We start from the raw sequence: 21,090 nt of genomic DNA on the forward strand, positions 1-21,090 counted from the left end.
AAAAGAACTATCCTCGTTTTCTTCCTTAAAATATGAACATCATTAATGTTTCTGATTTTGTAATTCTCCAAAGGTTGATTCTGTTCATCTGGACGAAGCGTTTTTGGTGGGAGAAACGTTTCGTCAAGTGACTTCTTCAGTCTCAGCTGACTGCAGGTTTCCCCAATTTTATAAACAGTACATTTGCATAATGACTGAAACTAGCACCACCGAAGGAAATGCATCTCCCACTGAAAACACTAGGTCCAGATGAACAGAATCAACTTTTGGGGAATGTTTCTGATTGTTTGACCCAAAACAGTATACCACACATCAATAATATTATTTGAAGATTTGATCTGGATTAATTATCTGACTGAATATAAGAAAAATAAAATATTACAGTCTTAAAACTGTAATTTGTCTAAATTCACAGATGGATTACAGTCATATCATCAGAGTTTTCTCTAGTGGCGTCCTTCACTGTAAACATGAGATTGTAATAGTTGGTAATAGTGTTAAAAGTCATTGTGTGTTTTGAGATTACATCTGTTTACAATTCTAATCTGTAAAAATACTGAAGTAAAAACACAATGACGTAAAATTTCTGGAAAATGGTGAAGCCGGTCTGGATTCTCTGAAGCTCTGCAGATAGGCTAGATCCCAGAGTGGTGGGAGATCATCAGCCCTTAGTATCAATGTAGATTCAGTTCAGTGCTGTGTCCAGCAAATATTGCAGCTCCATCTTGTGAGTGTGCTTGTTTCCAGTGGCTGGAGCTGCTGCAGCCTCACGACCAGCATAGCTACACACACACACACACACACACACACACACACACACACACACACACACACACACACACACACACACACACACACACACACACACACACACACATTAAAAAAAAAAGAACAATACTGCCAATAACAATCACCTTTAACCTGGTTTACAGGTCTTTCTTTTTTGTTTACAGATGCCTTTTCCTCTTTTTGGGAGTAAATTAAACACAAAATATGAGTGAAGAACAGTGGAATGAGGCTGTGAGTTTATTCAACATTTAAAAGTCACAACATTAAACGTCTGCTGTGTGTTTGTGTACTGACATGGCCTCTAAATGATGTATGAGTTCTCACTCCTGTTTACTATAATATCACTGCTCATGATGCAATTCAATGTGTCCTGCAGGATGGCTGTAGCTTAGGTGGTAGGGTGATCCATTTACCAGTCAAAATGTCAGGGGATCAAACCCTGGATCCTCCTGTCCATGTGCCCAAGTATAATGATAGTGTGTGTGAATGTTTTTTTTTTTTTAAAGCATTCGATAAATGTGCAAATAAATAAAAACTGATGACCATGAAGACAAAGACAGGTGACTATCAGTGAGCAGCAGTGTGCTACAAAAGAGTGAAGGTCAGAAGGAGTTGCACGGTGTCTTTGTAGCACTAGATAAAGCATATAAGTGCCAAGAGGAAATGTGATACTGTACTACAAAGTCAGGAATAGCAGAGAAATATGTGAGGCAAGTGCAGGACATGCAAGACAGTGGTGAGGTGTGTGGTAGAAGATGCAGATGGGTTCATGGTGGGACTGAGATTACATCAGGGATTGGCACTGAGCGCCTTCCTTTTTGTATTGGTCTTGGACAGGTTGACAGATGAGGTCAGGCTGTGTCTACTATGATGTTTGACATTATAGCCTGTAGTGAAAGTAGGCATCAGGGAAACGAGGGTCTGCAGAGGTATGCACTGGGGAGAAGAAGGTACATGAAGAATACATGTGTGTGAATTAGAAAGAGACAAGTGTAACAGTGAAGGTGGATGAGTTTAAATATCTGGGGTAAACCATCCAAAGCAAGACTGGTGAAGATAGGAGTGCACGTGGGGTGCAGTGAGTGGAGGCAAGTGTCAGGGGTGATGTATGACAGAAGGATAGCAGTAAGAATGAAAGGAAATGTTTAATAGATGGCAGACAGACCTGCTAAGTTTTATAGTTGGGTGGCACTAAAAAAACAAAAACAAAAGGCAGAGTTGAACAGGATTAGAAATGATTATATCAGAGGGACGATAAATCAGGTATGATATGTGACAGAAGAATGGCAGCACAAATGAAAGGGAAGTTTTACAAGACTAGTAAGACCTGTTATGATGTATGGTTTGGGACAACCAAAAAGACCAGAATGGACTCGATTAGATATATCAGAGGGACAGTTTAGATTGAGGGTTTAAAGACATAGTTAGTGAGACAAGCATGGTGGTTTAGACATGTGGAGACGAACAATAGTGAACATATTGGTAAATGGACTGGTATACTGCCCTGTCTTCAGGTGTACAGTCAGCTAAAGTCAAACTTACCAGATGGGGCGTGTGTGACCGATGGTGGTGCTGATGCGGGGCTTGACATAGTCATAGTAGCCGTGGTTTTTGTGCTCTTCTTGACACCAAACCAAATCTGCATTTGGATAGTGATCAGCCTCTTCTTTCACCAGATCAAAGGGGAATGGTGACAGCTGCCAAAAAAGAAAGATGCCACAATGTGGTTGGAATGAACACTCAAGTTTCTGCTACTTTTGGTGTGGAAGTCTGTGCGGTGTTGCCTAACAAGGTGCTGTGATTGACTTAAGGCAGACAAATACTGCACACTATAAGGCCATGCCACCATTGTTTTACCTGTACAGCAGTGAAGTATGTGAAGTGTGAAATTGCCTTGACATTAGACTAAACGAGTCACTCCACAGTCTCAGATTCAGTTTCAGCTTTTTACAGACTTACACAACAGTTTTACCAAAACACTGATTACCTGCTCGATGCGTACAACAGCAATAGCTTCGTCCATGCCTCTGTTCTTGCGTTCCCGGGTCAGTTCATAGTAAATCTTGCCGGTGCAGAAAATTAGTCTCTTCACCTTCTCAGGGTTGGTGGCTGTATGCCCATTATCTGGGATTAGACGCCTGAAATGTGTGCCTGCATGACAGAATTCATAAAAACAGAAAATAACCAAATATTTTTAAAAGTTCTTGTGCACTTTTCTGATCTGTACTCACCTGGAAGCATATCATCAAAGCTGGACTTAACCTCAGGGTGGCGCAACAGCGACTTTGGAGTTAGTACTATGAGCTGCGATTAAAGACAGAGCATAGAACATGTTCATAATTGTGTGGATGCTTTAAGCATCCACACTATTGAGTTCCTTCTTGATGTTTCCGTACACTTTTCGCCGTGGATCTACTTCCACAATTTTTGTGCTATTTTCACCGTTCAAATTTTAAACTATTCTGCTATTTCTGCTAATGACGGCTATGTCTTTTGGTATTTTTCACTATTATACTTTTTAAAATATTAAGCTTTTTTCCTTTAATTTGAAATGAATGGGAAACTTCTGCAATTCTGGTAAAATTTTCTTGTTTTTGAAATATAACTACTTCCTCATATTTTCACCTAGAACAACCATTCAAACTTTAAAATGTTCTCAAATTATTGGGCTATTCAGGTATAAATCAGCTTTTTCAAATCTTTTACCATTTTACTTTTATGCCTCTTAAAGTCTTGAGTTGCAAAATTGTGATTTTTCACAAAATACATGTGTTGTTATGGTTGCTATGCTCTTGGCTTCCAGTGTGCCACTGAAGGTTTTGCAGTCTTCTCTTCATGTCCGAACAACTGTTTGCTACTTGCTCAATTTTCACTCAACTTCCACAAATTATACATCAAAAAGTAGGTATTTTTGCTGGCTTTCAGAAAATGTCACTATCATTGTTGTGGGATTTATAGAATTTTGGCAAATCTCCTCAGACCAACACAAAGTCGGAAAACTCTCCATATAAAGTCAATGGAGTTTGTTCAAAATCACCGCTGCATTTCTGTAATGAGAGGCATTTTCGAATCGTCATATCTCCTTAACGAAGCGAAGTTAAAACATGAGGCTTGTCCCGGTATATCTTCAGACACTCCTGACGCTCACAATTCAAGAATTTCTTTCTCACCTATTACCGTTCTGAAATGAGTTGGACTTGTTTGAGAGTAGGAAATTCGTCCTTCGCTCAGATTTCAAACTCTGGAAATGAACCACTTTTTTCTTTCATCATAACTTTTTGTTGGATTTCCACAGCGACCTGAAAATTTTCATGACTGTTCACCAAAGCCTGCTGTCTCTTACGGTGAAAGAATGATATCGATACTCCAAATAGATTTAGAGTTACAAAGCGTTTTTTGAGGGCAAGTCAAGGCAGTTTTTGCTTCGCTCTACTCAGTTATGGTGCATTAGAAGTCAAATATCTTTAATAATTCATATTTCAATGATAAATTGTCAACACTGGAAGATTCCCCCATCTCTTCTGAACAAAACGGTGTAAGAATGACCGCTTTAGCCCCTACGGTTAGGAAATTATAGTCATTTGTTTGAGGGGAGTCCTCACTATGAGAAATAGACTGCAAAAATCCTGTCTCTCTGTGCTGCATGCACCTGTTTTGGCGGGAAAAAGTACACAGCCTCTCTAATTGGTGGATTCAAATTCAGCAGCTCCCAGGCTGACCTAGAAACTCACTTCTCTCTCCCTGTGTGTGTGTGTGTGTGTGTGTGTGTGTGTGTGTGTGTGTGTGTGTGTGTGTGTGTGTGTGTGTGTGTGTGAGAGAGAGAGAGAGAGAGAGAGAGAGAAAGCCTTTTAATGGGATGATCTCATTGTAAGATTTAAATTCAATATATGTAGACTGGTTGACTGAATTGGATCTTGTGTGTGCAGGGCAGGGCAGGGATAGCTCAGTAGGTAGAGTGGTGGCCCCATGATCGGAAGGTCGGGGGTTCGATTCCCCTGAACAGCTACCCTGAGGCACCCCTGAGCAAGGTACCGTCCCTACACACTGCTCCCCGGGCGCCCAATGGCTGCCCACTGCTTCACTGAGTGAATGGGTTAAATGCAGAGAGGGATTTCCCCACGGGGACCAATAGGGCAGGGATAGCTCAGTAGGTAGAGTGGTTGCCCCATGATCGGAAGGTCGGGGGTTCAATTCCCCTTATCAGCTACCCTGAGGTACCCCTGAGCAAGGTACCGTCCCTACACACTGCTCCCCGGGCGCCCAATGGCTGCCCACTGCTTCACTGAGTGAATGGGTTAAATGCAGAGAGCAATTTCCCCACGGGGCTCAATAAAGTACAATAATGTACACACACTTTCTAGTGTGTCTCTGTGCATGAGTGTTTCCTTATGTGTACATATTTGTGATTGTGTGGCTGTTATATTTTTTTTTTGCTGATTTTTTTCATTTAACAAGTATATTTGAGGGACCCTCAGCATGTTCAGCATTTTTTCAGCTGTCCATTTTGCTTTTCCAATTTTTCTGTTTAAGTTATTACTGTTGTGCTAAATCATACTATTTCTGCTATTTTATAAGATTTGTGCTAAATATAGTATTTCTGCCAAATATAGTATTTCTGAATAATTATAGTTTTTCTACCAAATCATAGTATAGTATTTTTGCTTTTTATAGGATTTTTATAGGATATTTATATTGCTTAATATAGTATTTCTGCTTTTTATAGTATTTGTGCTAAAACATAGTATTTCTAGTAAATGTAGTATTTATGCTTAATCATACTATTTCTATATATTACTGCCAGGTCCCCAGGCAGCCAATCCTCTGTGAGGCCTGAGACATTCAAATTTACATATCAGGGCGTGCACGGCTTCCCAGCCAGCCAATCATATCTTAGGGATGAGACATTCAAATTTACAAATCAGGGCCTGCACGGCTTCCCAGCCAGCCAATCATATATGTGGGCTGAGGCATTCAGATTTGCATATTGGGGTCTTCGTGGCTTCTAAACCAACCCGTCATCCATGTCATATATCTCTAAAAATTCATATTTTAATGATAAATTGTCAACACTTGACAATTTCCCCATCTCTTCTGAACAAAACGATCTAAGAACGACCGCTCTAACCCCTACGGTTAGGTAATTATGGCCATTTGTTTGAGGGGAATCCTCACTATGAGAAATAGACTACAAAAATCCTGTTTCTCTGTGCTGCGTGTGTACACCTGTTTTGGCGGGGAAAAGTACACAGCCTCTCTGATTGGTGGATTCAAATTCAGCAGCTCCGAGGCTGCTTCACTGACCTAGAAACTTGCTTCTCTCTCCCTGTGTGTGTGTGTGTGTGTGTGTGTGTGTGTGTGTGTGTGTGTGTGTGTGAGTGAGTGAGTGAGAGAGAGAGAGAGAGAGAAAGACCCTCTTTAGGGCAGCATCTCATAGTTTGATAAAAATATAATATATTCAGAATGGCTGACTGGCATAGACCCTGTGTGTGTGTCTCTCTCTTTACATTTCTGAATTTCTTTTTTTTCTTTTCTTTTTTTTTATTTCTTGTCATTTTACTTTTCCAGTATTTTCACTTAAGTTATTACTGTTCTGCTCAATCATAGTATTTGTTCTAAATCATTGTTATTATGCTATATTGTAGTATTTCTGCTAAATCATAGTATTTCTACTATATTATATTTTTCTTTCTAAATATAGCATTTCTGCTATATAATTGTATTTCTGCTATGTTGTAATATTTTTGCTAAACTAGAGTATTTGTGCTGAAACATAGTATTAATTTAAAATTACAATATTCATAGTTCATCACAGTGTCTCTGGTAAATCACAGTATTTCTGCTATGTTGTACTATTTTTCTAAATCATAGTGTTTCTGTAATGTTTAAGTATTTTTGGCTAAATATATATTCTTTCTGTTATCTTATACTATTTCTCCTAAATTCTTGTATTTTTGAGAAGTTATCATGTTTCTGGCAAGTTACAATATTTCTGCTAAGTTCTGCTATGCTATTGTATTTCTGCCAGGTATTATGTTTCCTCTAAGATATTGCAGTTCTGCAAAGTTATTACATTTTAGCAAAGTTCTTTTGCTTCTGCAAAGTTTTTACAATTTCTGCAACTTTTCAGCTTTTTCAGCTAGGTTTTGCATACAGCTTCAGCTTTAAAGCATCCACACTGCATTTTCGCAGGAAATGCAAATTTTTCTAGTTTCAATTGACTCTTATCTTGCATGTTTTGGTATATATGTCTTACGGGCTTCCTGAAAGGCAGCAGGATCTGTCTGCGGAGAACGTGGAAGTAGTTTGCAGGAGTAGAGCAGTTCACAACAATCCAGTTACAGTCATAAAGCTGATGCATGGCAAAGTCTTCAGACAGTTTCTGCCAACATACAATGAAGTAAAAAAACAAACAGAAATTACAATACAACATACAAAATTTTACGTGGAAGATTAAAAAAGATAAGAAAAGTTTAGTCAACCTGATGACAAAATGTACACAATACAATTATTTAATTCAAAAATTCAAAAGAACAGAATTATTTGTTCCAATTATTTAATTTGTTTAGGTACTAAGGTAAATTAATCAAATAAAAAATATGACTCTGACAAAGACAGAAGAGAACGGAAAATTACTAATGAGTCCAAAGAAAAACAGAAAGATACTTTTAATTGTGGCAAAATACGAATCCAACCTGCACTGCATGTTCCACTCTGTCCTTAACATACGTAGTTACTGTGATGCCACCCATTGTTTTTGCTGTTGAAGCCTCTAGCTGAACTAAGTTTTTTAAAACCAGATGGGCTGATTAAGGACTGATATAACTGAGAAACATATCAACCATGACACAGGCTTACACTAAAGCATGCTCAAAATGCACAAAATGAAGATAATGTTGTATGTTTACTTAGGTCATAGATTCCCTAGATAGACAGATTGTTTTTGGCTGTAGAGTTCCCCCTGCTGGCCATTAAAAAGAATGCTGATTTAACTTCTGAAATTCCTTCTCTTTTCAGACTTGAAAATCATTTACTTGACAGACTATGATTCCTTAATGACATTCTGACACAAACTCACAGGGAATACATCTGGGTCATCATTGCACATCTGTAGAAATCTTTCAGGGCGTGCAGATGAGTGCTCTGGACCCTGTGATGAAAACGAAATGGAAGCAGTACAAATTTGATGCAGTTTTCTTTCCTGTAGTGTATTTAAGGTTTGTTTATATGTGATATTGCAGATCTCAAGTTTATTAGTAACACATAAGGCACTATGTATCCATATATGTCCTTTCATTTGCATCAAAATAATTTTACTACCATGGACAGAATAAACATTTTGTTCCAGTACAACACAGTACCCCACAGTTTCACACAGAGACATAAGTGATTTGTGCTCTGACAGTGCAACCCCGTAGAATAGTATTAAAAATATAACATTTCGTAAAATCAAGAAGACATCGATACAAGGCAGGCGTTGCATTATAAGGTGGTAATACAATCCCAAACTCTGATGGTGAGACAAATCAAATTGAGATACATGTGGAATGTGGTAGATTAAATTCTTACCATTCCCTCCATGCCATGAGGAAGCAACAACACTATGCCATTCTGTCTGACCCACTTGGCCTGTCCCGAGCTGATAAACTGATCGATGATGCACTGGGCTGTATTGTGAAAGTCTCCAAACTGGGCCTCCCATAGAACCAGTGCATTGGGACTGGCCATAGCAAAGCCTAATTCAAAACCTGCACATGGGAGAGAAGAATGAAACGGAAGCCTTGATGTTGAAACATGCCAGCAAATTGAAAAGTGACACTTCAACTGTGAAATACTGTACTTCAGGTACTGTGGGAGAGAGCGAGGTAGGCAAAGAATCATGCAAAACGCACCAGATTTTGGTACTTTAGAAGCCTTTATTGTGTTTATGTTACCTACCCAGCACTGCATATTCAGATAGAGAGCTGTTACACACAGTGTAAGGAGCTTGATCAGGGGAGATATAATTCATTGGGATGCACATCCTTTTGTCAGTATTTTGGTCATGAAGAACATGGTGTCGATGGCTGTGAAATATAACCAGAAAAAAATGAGTGGTATGACTGAGTTTGTCCTTTTTTTTTTTTAAATTCAGAGATAAGATGCAGGTGAAGAAATTAATACAAGCACAGGTCAAAGAGATTTAGATGCAATCACCTCTTGATATTTTATTCTTAGGAAGTTGGCTACATAAATATGTACATAGATAGTACATCTATTTCTTACCTGAACGTGCCCCTCTCCACATCCTGACCACTGAGACGCACATGGATTCCCTCCTTGAGCAGAGAGCCAAAGGCCATATACTCCCCTAGAGCCCAGTCACACAGTCGCTGGCTCACCATATTTGCACGTCCCTTTAGGATACGACTCAACCCTACAACATGAACACCAATGCAGAAAATCCAGGTCTAAAACAGCTTGAAAGTACATTCAGTGGATCTTCATTTTTGTCACAAGAGACGTGAGGGCACCTCCATGTATAGCAAAATCCTGCACTGGGACAGATGCAGCAATGTTGCCAATGTGGCTGAGCGCTTGCTCGCTGATGCCAGTCGAAGGACAGGTCATACTTCTAGGCTGACCCTCCAGTGTGAAAAAGCCTAAATACACAGACACACAAAAGCATTAAAAGCAAGAGGCATGCATGGGATGCCCTTCTTGCCCAAGATTCAAAAATATTCTGTGTATTCAGTTGTATTCATTGTATTCTGTCTTAATTTATTGTGTTTGATGTTAATTTCTTGACAAAATAGGGAGTTAAAAAAACAACACACAGAAATGGTTTAGCTTCATTAACAACATGTAGTCATACCGGGCCAGGGTGAATCTAGCCAGTGCTTGATGTGTAGGATCTTTTCATCTTTGGAGCGAGTATAAGCTTCCTCACAGATTTTGTCATAACTGGCTACTTCCTCCTGCAAGAGATCAATGCAAGTTGGGCATCTAATGAGAAAATTTAGTCTTTCTTTTTATCTTCATTGTGATTTTTAATCTAGTAACTGATAGCAACAGTATAAGTAAAATACTGGTGGCAGCCTCCTAGTAGACACACCTATGGTAATTACAAAATCCTAAGTGACTTCCTTCTCGAGTTTTAGCATTCACAAGATTTTCAGAAAACTTGAGGTTAGCTCTCTTGAATGGCTCTCTAAAATTCACACTTTAACACTCAACCTGCTGAGAAGGTCCATTACGTCATATAGACTGGAGTTGACTGTCAGTGACAGCTGTCCACATGAGAAATCTGTGTGTTACTTGATCAGTCTCAAAGAATTAGCTGAGCTTTTTCATTTGGTATAAAATCCTGACAATGATCATCATCTTCGGACTGAGTAAGCTCAAGCTAAATGTGTGATAGAGTTTAAAACTGCAGCCAAAAATCAAATCCACTTGGAGGTCAGAAGAAGTTATATTGTGTCTTTGTCTACAATTTGCATGCTTCATAACCATCTACAGCACAGGTGTGCAGGTAGCTTTACCTCATATTCTTGAGTTGTGACGACTCCTTCATCAATGAGTTTTTCAACAAATTTCTGCAGGACTCCTTTCTGCTTCTTGATGCGCTTGTACATCAGCGGCTGTGTGAACATGGGCTCATCTATCTCATTATGTCCGTTCCGTCTGTAACACACCTGAGTGAAGAGGCAAATGTTTATGTTTGTTTTTCTGATCACCTATTTGACCCTGTATGCTGTATGAAAATTTAGTATGTCAGTACTGACTGGCACACTTGTTGGCACAGTGCAGTAAAGTGACAGTCCATTTAAATGACAACAGCTGATCCCACCATCTATCATTTTAATTAGTCTTTTGACTCTATTATTTTTTCTTCTACTGGCTCATTTCACATCCACACAGTATTGTTAAAGTCTAAGATAACTGGAAGATAAGTGAAGCAAATAGACGTAGCTTCTTTTAGCAACCAACTAATCCTTGAGATAGCAACAGGTATTCTAGCCTTTTCTGAACGCACCCTGAGAATGAATATTTCATTCTCCACAATTTCATTGTACATGTACAATGATAATAAAGGGCTATTCTATTCTATTCTATTCTATTCTATTCTATTCTATTCTATTCTATTCTATTCTATTCTATTCTTTGTTGCCATTAGGGTATCATCATGCTTCACCTGACTGTAAACTACTACTACCCATTATTCTAAACTCCTCACTTTTAAAGTTTTTACCTTGATTTAGTTCATTTGTGTGTGTGTGTGTCTGTGTTTTTCTAGACTGCTTCTAACAAATGATCCTTTATTGGATTAATCAAAAATTGGACTGAATTGAATTAAACCGTCATGTTTCTAAGGTCAGATGGGGCTTAATGCCCTTTTTAGATGTTGGAAACATGCTTACTCCTACTTTATGCTTTGTTCACAGATTTACTTTCATTATTTCGGGTTATAGTTAGTAAAAGTGTTTCCTGTTTTCAAAGTATTTTTTCTTAAATAACAGCAGTTTCAGTCAGAGTCATTTTACTTGGTGGTTAACAAAAAGTTATAATAACAAGCATTTTTACCAGGTCTACAACGACATCTTTATGGAATGTGTTCCTCCATTCAGCTGCAACTTTGCACACATACATCACAGCCTCTGGATTATCTGCGTTAACGTGAAAGATGGGTGCATTGACCACTCGAGCTACATCGGTTGGGTACGGAGATGAACGAGCCACCCTGGGGTCTGTCGTAAAACCAATCTATGTGGGCAAGAGTAACACACATGTATATTAAAACCAGTTACAGTTATGACACTGTGCTCATTTTAACTACTGGAACTGCAATTCTAGCAATTCACACGCAGTGTTAAATACACAGTATTATGGTCAATTCAAAAGTACTTTTAGTGTATATTCAATAATCCATACTCCAGAAGCCTAGTTTTATCTGGGGAAAACTAATTCAGTTACAAAACCATTATTATTATTATAACCATTAAGTGATCTATTTGTTGAAATACCTGTCCATACCATAAACTTGATAACTGCTGAAAGAATTTTAAACGTAACAAACTGAATCGAACAGTCCATACCTGGTTGTTGACCACCACGTGTATTGTACCATGTGTGGTGTAGGATGGCAGGTCAGACAGGTGGAATGTCTCATACACTATACCCTGACCTGCAAATGCAGCATCGCCATGAAGGAGAATAGACATCACCTGCAAAATGATTCACCAAAATGCAAACATATTGGAAAACATCCACGGAGACATTGTCTTCTGTTTATATGGTAAAGAAAAAAATTCAACATACTCTCTTTCCCTCAGTGTCCCCACAGTAGAACTGCTCAGCTTTGGTCTTTCCCTGCACCACTGGATCAACGGCCTCCAAGTGGGAGGGGTTTGCCACGAGAGACAATGTCATGTACTTGTCACTGACCCGGTTCATCCTCCTGTGATACATCCCCAAGTGATATTTCACATCGCCAGAACCCTGAGAGCACAAAGTCAGATGCTGAACCTTTCATCTTTATTTATTTTTATTAATAACATATGTGCACATGTGCTATTCAATAGACGGCCTACACAATTTTAATATTGCAGGTGGAGCTAATGTTAACCTGAATTTAATAACCCAACATAATAATCTGCTACTTTTATTGATCTATAAAAACATAGTAATATCGCACTTAATGTAATAAATTTATATTTTAGGAAGGTGCTGTGCCACTGCATGTTCCCCTTTTAGATATACCTCTGCATTCTGCAGCCATCAGTCTACAGTTGAATTAATATGCTAGAGTTAAATACATGTGGCAGGTCACATATTTTAATAATTGCATGGCATACTGACATTGGCTTTTTAGCTTGTTCTTAACAGCTAACCTAACCAACGTACTTGTGTAAGCCATAATTGCAGTGAATGAGAACTGCTGAAAAGCTGAACGGGTGTCTTACTTTGTTTTTTTTCTCAGGTTTTGATTTGATTTGATTCCACTTTTGTTTGATTTTGATTACATAACATTTTCTTAATAACAGCTATCGTTCACCTCTCACCTCTGGGTTTAGTTAGTACCACCTCTTTGCTGTCTCTGTGTGACAGATGGGGAGCACTACTAATTTGTACCCCACTTTTAACTGGACCCCATCATAGTTACTATTGATACCTTCTGGTTGGAAAAAAGAGGCTTTCTCAGCTAAAGAGTGTCAATCATTTTTAAAGTTATTCATGTGCCTAAACACATTTTCCAAACATCAGTTGTTATCATTAACACAAGCACTGTCATAGTTATATTTTTTGTGTAAATCTGTTTCATTGCTCTTGACTAAATCTAACTAAATAATGTTCAAACCTCATCCGCAGCCTCTAACTTAGAGTCAAACTGACAAAAGATTTGCTCCAGCTCCTTCCGGATCACATTTGCCAGCACATTCAGTCTGCCTCTGAAGACACATAAGAGGAATAAAAACACTTCAATAAAGATACAAAATGAATTTGTGGCTCTTACTATTAGTGTAGACAATCACCTATATGAACAAAACAAGGAATGGAACGACAAGTCTCAGCCTTCCTCTGGCTGTAGTTCCCGTCCCGATTCTGCCCTTTGGTTCTCCCTGCCTTCCACTTCCAGCACAGCACTTAAAGCTCCTCTGTTCGCCATTCTGAGGGGCCAATGCAGCTCAGTCAGGCTATACTAGCACCTGAGGAATAGCAGCTGAGAACCAAGTTGAAGCTGTCTTTTTTGTGGTCAGTCTGGTCATTTTGTACTTGAACTTGCCCAGTATGACCAAAAGACAATACCAACCAGTAAGAGTGGGGATCATTTGTGTAAACTGCTGAGGATGAAAAAAATTTCAGAAGCTTGTAGACAGTTTTAGTTCAGCTCTGGTGTTGGTGCATGGGGCCTTTCTTTCTCAATATGTGGACATGGTACACTACATCCTTGTACTCTGCGTTTAACACCTGCTGAAAGAACTATGATGTAGGTAGCTGCAAGCTGCTAACTGTCGAGTTACACAACATTGCCAAAAGTATTTGCTTGTCTGCCTTCACAACTTTATGAACTTGAGTGAAATCATATTCTTAATCCACAGGTCAAAGGAGCTTGCAAAGAAAAGCGTCTGGACTTCTTTAAGTTACTTGAAGACGTTTCACCTCTCATCCGAGAAGCTTCTTCAGTTCTAAGGTCAAATGGTGGAGAGTCCCAGATATAAACCTAGTGGGAGTAACCCCCCACAGAGGGACAAAAGGACCCCCTGATGATCCTCTAATCGCCTGAGCCAAGGTGTGAAACTGGGTGTGGGTCCCAATCAGCCAGAGTTTCGGGTGAGTTCATTGTGAAACCTGGCCCCACCTTATCATGCGAATTCCTGAGGTCAGATGGCCCGATGGTTCACCCGAAAGACAAAACGCCAAAACACAGTCTTAACAATGTGGTGTATGCTGTACAGTGCAGCGAGGAATGCCCAGACCTCTACATTGGAGAGACCAAACAGCCACTTCACAAGCGCATGGCACAACACAGAAGAGCCACCTCCACAGGACAAGACTCAGCAGTCCATCTGCATCTTAAGGATAAAGGACACTCTTTCGAGGATGCCAATGTTCACATTTTGGACAGAGAGGACAGATGGTTTGAAAGAGGAGTGAAAGAAGCCATCTATGTCCACTGTGAGCGACCATCTTTGAACAGAGGCGGGGGTTTACGACACCAACTCTCTGCCATCTATAATCCAGTTTTGAGATCCCTTCCCAGACGCCTTAACGCCCACTCACATCCTGGGCCATCTGACCTCAGGAATTCGCATGATAAGGTGGGGCCAGGTTTCACAATGAACACACCCGAAACTCTGGCTGATTGGGACCCACACCCAGTTTCACACCTTGGCTCAGGCGATTAGAGGATCATCAGGGGGTCCTTTTGTCCCTCTGTGGGGGGTTACTCCCACTAGGTTTATATCTGGGACTCTCCACCATTTGACCTTAGAACTGAAGAAGCTTCTCGGATGAGAGGTGAAACGTCTTCAAGCAACTTAAAGAAGTCCAGACGCTTTTCTTTGAAAGCTCCTTTGACTACGATGACCTGGATGACTGAGAACCTTCACAGACCTTAATCCACAGGGTTTAATATGATGTCTACCCACCCTTTGCAGTCACACTATATTTTTTAAGGTCAGACACTGACTGTGCACGAAAAGGCCTGGTTTGCATTCATTCCAAAGGTGTTCTATTAAGTTAAGGTCAGTACTCTGTGCAGGCCAGTCCCCACCAAAGTTCTTCCGCACCAAACCCGCTCTCCATGTCTTTATGGAACTTACTTTGCCCAGTGGTATGGAGTCATTTTGAAGCAGGAAGGGGGCACCTTCAAACTATTCCCACAAAGCATGAAATTGTACAAAATATCTTAGTATGCTGAAGCATTAAGATTTCCATTTACTGGAAGTGGCCGAGCCCGCCAAAAAAAAAAAAAAAAACAACCTTCCTCCATGAAACTTTACACTTGGAACAATGCAGTCTGGCAAATTTTGTTCTCTTGGCAACTGACAAAACCACGCTTATCCATTGGATTGCCAGATGGAGAAGCTTGATTCGTCACTTCAGTGAACAGGTTGTGTGCTTTACACCACTGCATTGTTGGGTATTTTACTTGTAAAACCACTCTGACCTATGTATGTAGGGGAGCGTTATCCATGGGATAAACAAGCCTTTTCTTTTTATCTGAGGGTGTGACTGGGTCTGGAGTGCTTGGAAAAATTATCTGAATTTCTCTGATAAACCTGCTGCAGCAGGGATGACAATGCTGTTCCATTTGTTATTCTGTTTCTCCCTGGTTGATTTCTGACCTTCTTTCTTGTGCATTTAAGAGCTTTCTTTGCGTGTGTGTTTCCTTTCTTTCCGTTCTGCCTAAGAGGGAATGTGTTCTGCCTGGTGTTGCACAGTCCTGATTACCCCAAGAGTCTAGATTACCCACACTAAAAAACAAGATCAATCAAACCCTCAAGGAACTCAGAACCAGACCCTGCAAGAATTTAGAAGAGGAACTTGCAACACTTCCACCTTACTGCATTTTAGAGGTATTGCACTGGAATTTTGTTGTTGCCCATCTTCTACCCCTCCTATACTTCTAACACCATCTCCAACAAAAAAGGCCTCAGAATTTTATATTGGCACACCTTTGCAAATCTCTGCTTTAGTACTGTATCACCCTAAAAGAGCACTTTGCTCTCAGACTGCTGGTTTATTTGTGATTCCTTGGGTACTCAAAAGTAGAATGGGAGGCAGAGCCTTGAGCTTTCAGGGCTCTCTTCTGTGGAATAAGCTCAGAGTTTGGACTTGGGCGACAGACACCCTCTCTACTTTTAGGCTTAAAACTTTCCTTTTTAACACAGCATAAAATTTGGGCTGGATCTTCCCTTAGTTACCCTGCAATAGGAAGAGATTTCTTCCTGTTAAAAGGAAGTTTTTCCCTATCACTGTTGCCAACATGTTTACTCATAGAGGGTCATCTGATCGTTGGGGTTTTCTCTAGTTCATCTCTATTACTGTTGGGTCTTTATCTTACAATATAAAGTGCCTTGAGGCAGCTGTTTTTGTGATTTTTTGCTACATAAATAAAATTGAATTGAATTAGAACTGAATTTGCTGGTCATCGATATGCAAAAGGTAAAATTCATAGCCATGGCACCTGTGTGGCATTCCCATGATTACACTCTCCACTCCACTCTGACTGGACTTGTCAATGATGGTCTTCAGGGCTGGAATGAGCGACTCACAACCTTCCAGGCCAAAGCGCTTCTCTGAAGACCACTTCCTTTGGAGAAATTCCTCAAACCTGCAAAAAGTTGGTTGTGGTGTTTCACACTGTGGCTCGGAACTTTACACTTCCATCAGACTGAGAAAGGCCTTTTAAACTTTTAGTTATTTGTTGAGGCGTACTAAGAAAGTGAAGCACCACAGACACACCTGGTTGACTGGATCATTCTGGCCAGTAGGGTCCTCTTCTCCTCCAGAGTGCACTGCATGACTCCTGGAGTCTCAAACTTCTGTCTGATCCATTGGCACTGTTCCATGTCATTAATAAACATAAACTCTACACCGATGTGTTGACAGTAAGCTCTCTAAGAGACAAAAAAAAGTTACGTTTGTATTAGTTTGGATAAAAAAGAGGTTCCTGTTACAACTTTTCTTGGCTGTGTGTATCTGCTGATATATGGGTATCTAAATCAGCATCTATATGGGTATCTATACCACAAAGACATTGGAAATCAAACAAGTTGGATCATCACATTCTGTGTTTAAAAAATAAGCATTTATATATATGATCCTTACCTCAAGGCGGTATATGATCTCTCTGAGAGGCAGAGCACTTTCATTCCCACCAATGAAGGTGGTAGTGGGAAGCCGGAACACCTTATCTAAGTCACTTTCAGCCAGCCCATAAATGCCTGCAGTGTAAACAATGAAATAAAAAATCTTTCTTTCAGCCCATCATCGCACAATATATGTAGGCTGTGAAATTGATAGGACAAAACCAAATGGCAACTTCTAGAATAGAAAAATGAGGCAGACAAACAATGGTACAGTCGACAGAAAACGTATGTATCGTGTTAGTGTTTCTGACATTTTAACAATACAGCCCATCCAAGATATAGTATTCCAGTTTAGGTGAGTGAAATTGTTATTAGCCTGTTACTTAGAACTGTGTATGTAGAAGATGCATCTGTACAGTTTGTAAACGCAGCTTCCTAACCAAGCCTTCCACCCTCTGGCCCAAATGTAACACTTTTGGCTTCAAAAGACCAACAATGCGACAGCTAAAACACTAAGGTAGAAGACTCTGCATGAAGAGTTGTTAGTTAAACAACAGCTACACATAACTTTTAGTGATCTTATTAGTTTGGGTAATTTTTTAATTGTTTCACTTTGTTCTATCAATTTTGTATGTATGTGGGTTTTCTTTACATCTTATGTCTTATAAAGTACACAGCATTTTGAATTGCCTAACTCAAAGGTTCAGGGTAAAGCCACTTTTCACGCCTTTAAATTGCTTTTTATCTCTGGCATTTTGACTATTATAACAAAATGAATTAAATTCATTCACAAAGAAACATCAATGGTTTGCAATCTTTTTTATTAAGTGGCTATAATAATTTTTCTTTGACTGAAAAATGCTTAAGTAAGTTTTGCAAAGATTTTTATCTTTACCCTGTGTGAATCCATATGAACTTAAACCCCTGTCTATAATATTTGCATTGAGCTGTACAGGGATTTGATTTGATTTAAAAATGACTGACATATCATATGTCCTTACAACCTGACCTGAACACAAGATGATTCCATTATTTCCCATTATGCAGTTCTCTTGACATAATCTCACAAGCAGCGAAAGCAGTTTGATCTTTGTGGATTAAACTGGTCAAGTCTTCCTTTAAGGAACATTTTAGCTTAAAATCTCAAATCTCTCTTTCTATCCTTTAATTCATCAGGGGCCAAAGCTCTTTTACAGCAGCTGCAGCATCAAATCTCAGCTGATTACATTCTCAAAATGACAGAGCTTTCTTTCTCAAAACCCCAAGGCTCTGAATTAACTCGCCAAACAAGGTCAGGCAAATCACCCCTTAATATCAGCATCCATGGTTTAAACTCCTGAACCATGGTCATTATGTAATATTAACTTTTCATTTAGCTTGGTTTTATGGGTCTGTAATTTCCTAATAACTTGCCTGGAAAGAAACAGATAACCTGTCATAAATACATAACTCTGTTATTTTTTTAATGCTTTTTTTCCCTCCTTCTTTTTTAAAGCTCCAATCTATAGTCACAGAAACCACACATAATGAGAAGCAATGTACTTAAAGCTGAAGGTAGGTTAAGTTTACTGGTCAAATGGTGCGCCAATGTAGTGAAGAGACACGGTCTAAGACGTCAGAGTGGCTTGTGTTTATCTAAGCATGCAATGTCCTCGTCACACCAAACCGTGATAAGACAAAACTAGATAGACAAGGGGCAGGGCAACTTGTTGTATCTATGTCTTTTTGTGCATCTCTGTCAGCAAATTAGTACAGAGTACTCTGCTTATCATGGGGGATTATTAATTCAATACATCCCAGTCAGCGTGTTACATAGGAGATCTTTAGACTTTTCTGCCTTTCTGAACTACCTTGCACATAAAAACCTAGCCTTGTTTTCTTTGATGATGTAACATAATCAAGTAGTTTCTGCCTGTAATCTAATCATAGTAACATTTTATTGAAGCACACTTAGATAAGCCTGTAAAAGTCCTGCTTGACCTCATTGGCCACTGAGCAAAGGTTGTCAGGAGCCAACAAGCACACCTTCTTTCATGGGTGACTTGCTGCAAGACAGTTATTATTAGTTATAGTTAGTTATAATATCAAAGAAGTATGTTTTATGGCAAATGCACATGCACTGACACTCATGTTTTTTCTCTGACAGACACACACACACACAAAGTGTGGGCCTGTGATAGTAAATAAAAGAGGAGGGAGGCTAAAAGATAAGAAAGCAGGGTTGTCACATTGATAAAGAAAACTGAAAGGGTAAATGGGTCGGTGAAGGTACATAAGGAGTGGATCAGTGATAAAAGAGCAGTGGGACAATTAAAGGTATCAAATATATCATGACAAAAAGGATCAAAGTATAAAAATAACAGGAAAAGAAAAGCCAGCGGAAAAAAGAGAAAATGAATAAACATGCAACAGGATTATTGTTCTCACCGACGTTCTGGAAACCAATAGTACAGGGGGCATCGTCAAAGTCTACACAACTGATGTCCAGGGGATCCAGCTTGGCTATGTGATGCCCTCTTACCTACACAGAAGGGAATATGGCTCAATGCATCGATTATTGATACTGAAAGTGTCCATTACTGTTTTTGGTGCACTGGGAAAATTGGAATTATAATGGTTATATGTCAGCTATTTCATTCACTGATTTTTTTTTTGTATTTCTATGTGTATTCTTCCCCATTTATTTATTAATTATTTTTATTCTTAACATAAATAACTACATAAATAAATCTGTTTATAAATAAAACATTAATAATACTGTAAATTGAAAAGACACAGACAAAAAGTACTGAACACATGAAGAAAGGGAGGTGCAAAAAGGCATGGAAAGTCATGACACCAGCGGAAATGAATCAATAATTAGAACGTTTCTTGAAGATGTTTTACGTCTCATCCGAGATTCTTCTTCAGTTCTAAGATCAACTGGTGGAGAGTCCCAGATTTTAAGCCCTAGAGTCCCCCAAGAGGGTCATGGACCCCTTATTGATCCTCTACCTAATCACACAGACTAAGGTGTAAAAACGGGTGTAGGTCACAATCAGCCAAAGCTTCGGGTGAACCCACTGTGAAACCCTATCATGTGATTTCCTCAGGTGAAATGGCCCAGAATGTGAGTGGGCGTTAAGGCGTCTGGGAAGGGATCTCAACAATGGATTATAGATGGCAGTTGTTCAGTTGTTCATGGCAGTGGACATAGATGGCTTCTTTCACGATGTGAACATTGGTGTCCTCAAAAGAGTGACCTGTCCTTTAGATGCAGATGAACACCCAAGTCTTGTCCCATCGAGGTGGCTCTTCTGTGCTGTGCCATGTGTTTTTGGCTGTTTGGTCTCTCTGATGTAGAGGTCTGAGCAAACCTCACTACACTGTACAGCATATAATATGTTGTTAAGCTTGTGTTTAGGAGTTTGTCTTTGGGATGAACCCGTTTTTGTCTGAGTGTGTGGCTGGGTCTGAAGTACACTGGGATGTCGTGCTTGGAGATGATTCTCCTGAGTTTCTCTGAAAAACCTGCTACATAGGGGATGACAATATTGTTGCGTTTGTCTTTCTGATCCTCCCTAGTTGGTGTCTTCTTTTCTGTGCATTTTTGCTGACTTGATGAAAACCCATTTAGGATAACCACATGTTTTAAGAGCTTCCCTTACATGTGTTTGTTCCCTCTTTTTCCCTTCAGGCTTAGAGGGAACATTTTCAAGTAGTAAATATATTTCAGTTCAATACTTTTCCTTGTGTCATTTCTCACTAATACACAGTTTATGGGTCTATGGTTTCTTTTATTTGTATGTGTGGACTGGATGGATTATTATTGACATCTGGTAAGAATATCATGCCAATAGCACCTTTAAAAATAATGACACAAACGTACACAGGTCCTGTATGTACGTTTGTGTCATTTTAAAACACAACAGCTCCCCATTCTGATGAGTTTCTAACACAATTTCCAAAGGCAGAAACTGTCTCTTTATATCCCATTATCAACTCAGACTTGCATGAACAATGGTCCAAT

At 39.4% G+C, this 21,090-nt stretch overlaps 1 protein-coding gene across 6 annotated transcripts in view; it reads right to left on the bottom strand.

The window, feature by feature from the left end:
• Positions 1 to 240: 240 nt before the first annotated feature.
• The window catches only part of ogdhb (oxoglutarate dehydrogenase b), a 33,850-nt gene continuing 13,000 nt past the window's right edge, over positions 241 to 21,090 (bottom strand). For 3 of the 6 annotated variants that reach the window (XM_026172804.1, XM_026172802.1, XM_026172803.1), the window contains 20 exons: positions 19,509 to 19,602; positions 17,101 to 17,216; positions 16,735 to 16,889; positions 16,457 to 16,603; positions 13,124 to 13,214; positions 12,085 to 12,264; positions 11,862 to 11,990; positions 11,350 to 11,529; positions 10,308 to 10,460; positions 9,641 to 9,743; positions 9,300 to 9,428; positions 9,052 to 9,202; positions 8,725 to 8,852; positions 8,356 to 8,534; positions 7,865 to 7,936; positions 7,043 to 7,168; positions 3,021 to 3,093; positions 2,777 to 2,940; positions 2,332 to 2,486; positions 241 to 782 (listed from right to left, as the gene is read on the bottom strand). In XM_026172804.1, the coding sequence (XP_026028589.1) occupies positions 686 to 782; positions 2,332 to 2,486; positions 2,777 to 2,940; positions 3,021 to 3,093; positions 7,043 to 7,168; positions 7,865 to 7,936; positions 8,356 to 8,534; positions 8,725 to 8,852; positions 9,052 to 9,202; positions 9,300 to 9,428; positions 9,641 to 9,743; positions 10,308 to 10,460; positions 11,350 to 11,529; positions 11,862 to 11,990; positions 12,085 to 12,264; positions 13,124 to 13,214; positions 16,457 to 16,603; positions 16,735 to 16,889; positions 17,101 to 17,216; positions 19,509 to 19,602 (2,622 nt within the window). In that variant the 3' untranslated portion in view covers positions 241 to 685. Of the gene's footprint in view, positions 783 to 1,954; positions 1,981 to 2,331; positions 2,487 to 2,776; positions 2,941 to 3,020; positions 3,094 to 7,042; positions 7,169 to 7,864; positions 7,937 to 8,355; positions 8,535 to 8,724; positions 8,853 to 9,051; positions 9,203 to 9,299; positions 9,429 to 9,640; positions 9,744 to 10,307; positions 10,461 to 11,349; positions 11,530 to 11,861; positions 11,991 to 12,084; positions 12,265 to 13,123; positions 13,215 to 16,456; positions 16,604 to 16,734; positions 16,890 to 17,100; positions 17,217 to 19,508; positions 19,603 to 21,090 lie in introns of those variants that run through there. The other 3 variants (XM_026172805.1, XM_026172806.1, XM_026172807.1) reach the window with 3 other exon arrangements.

Source organism: Astatotilapia calliptera, chromosome 7 (assembly GCF_900246225.1).
Source record: "Astatotilapia calliptera chromosome 7, fAstCal1.2, whole genome shotgun sequence".
Lineage (NCBI taxonomy): Eukaryota > Metazoa > Chordata > Actinopteri > Cichliformes > Cichlidae > Astatotilapia > Astatotilapia calliptera.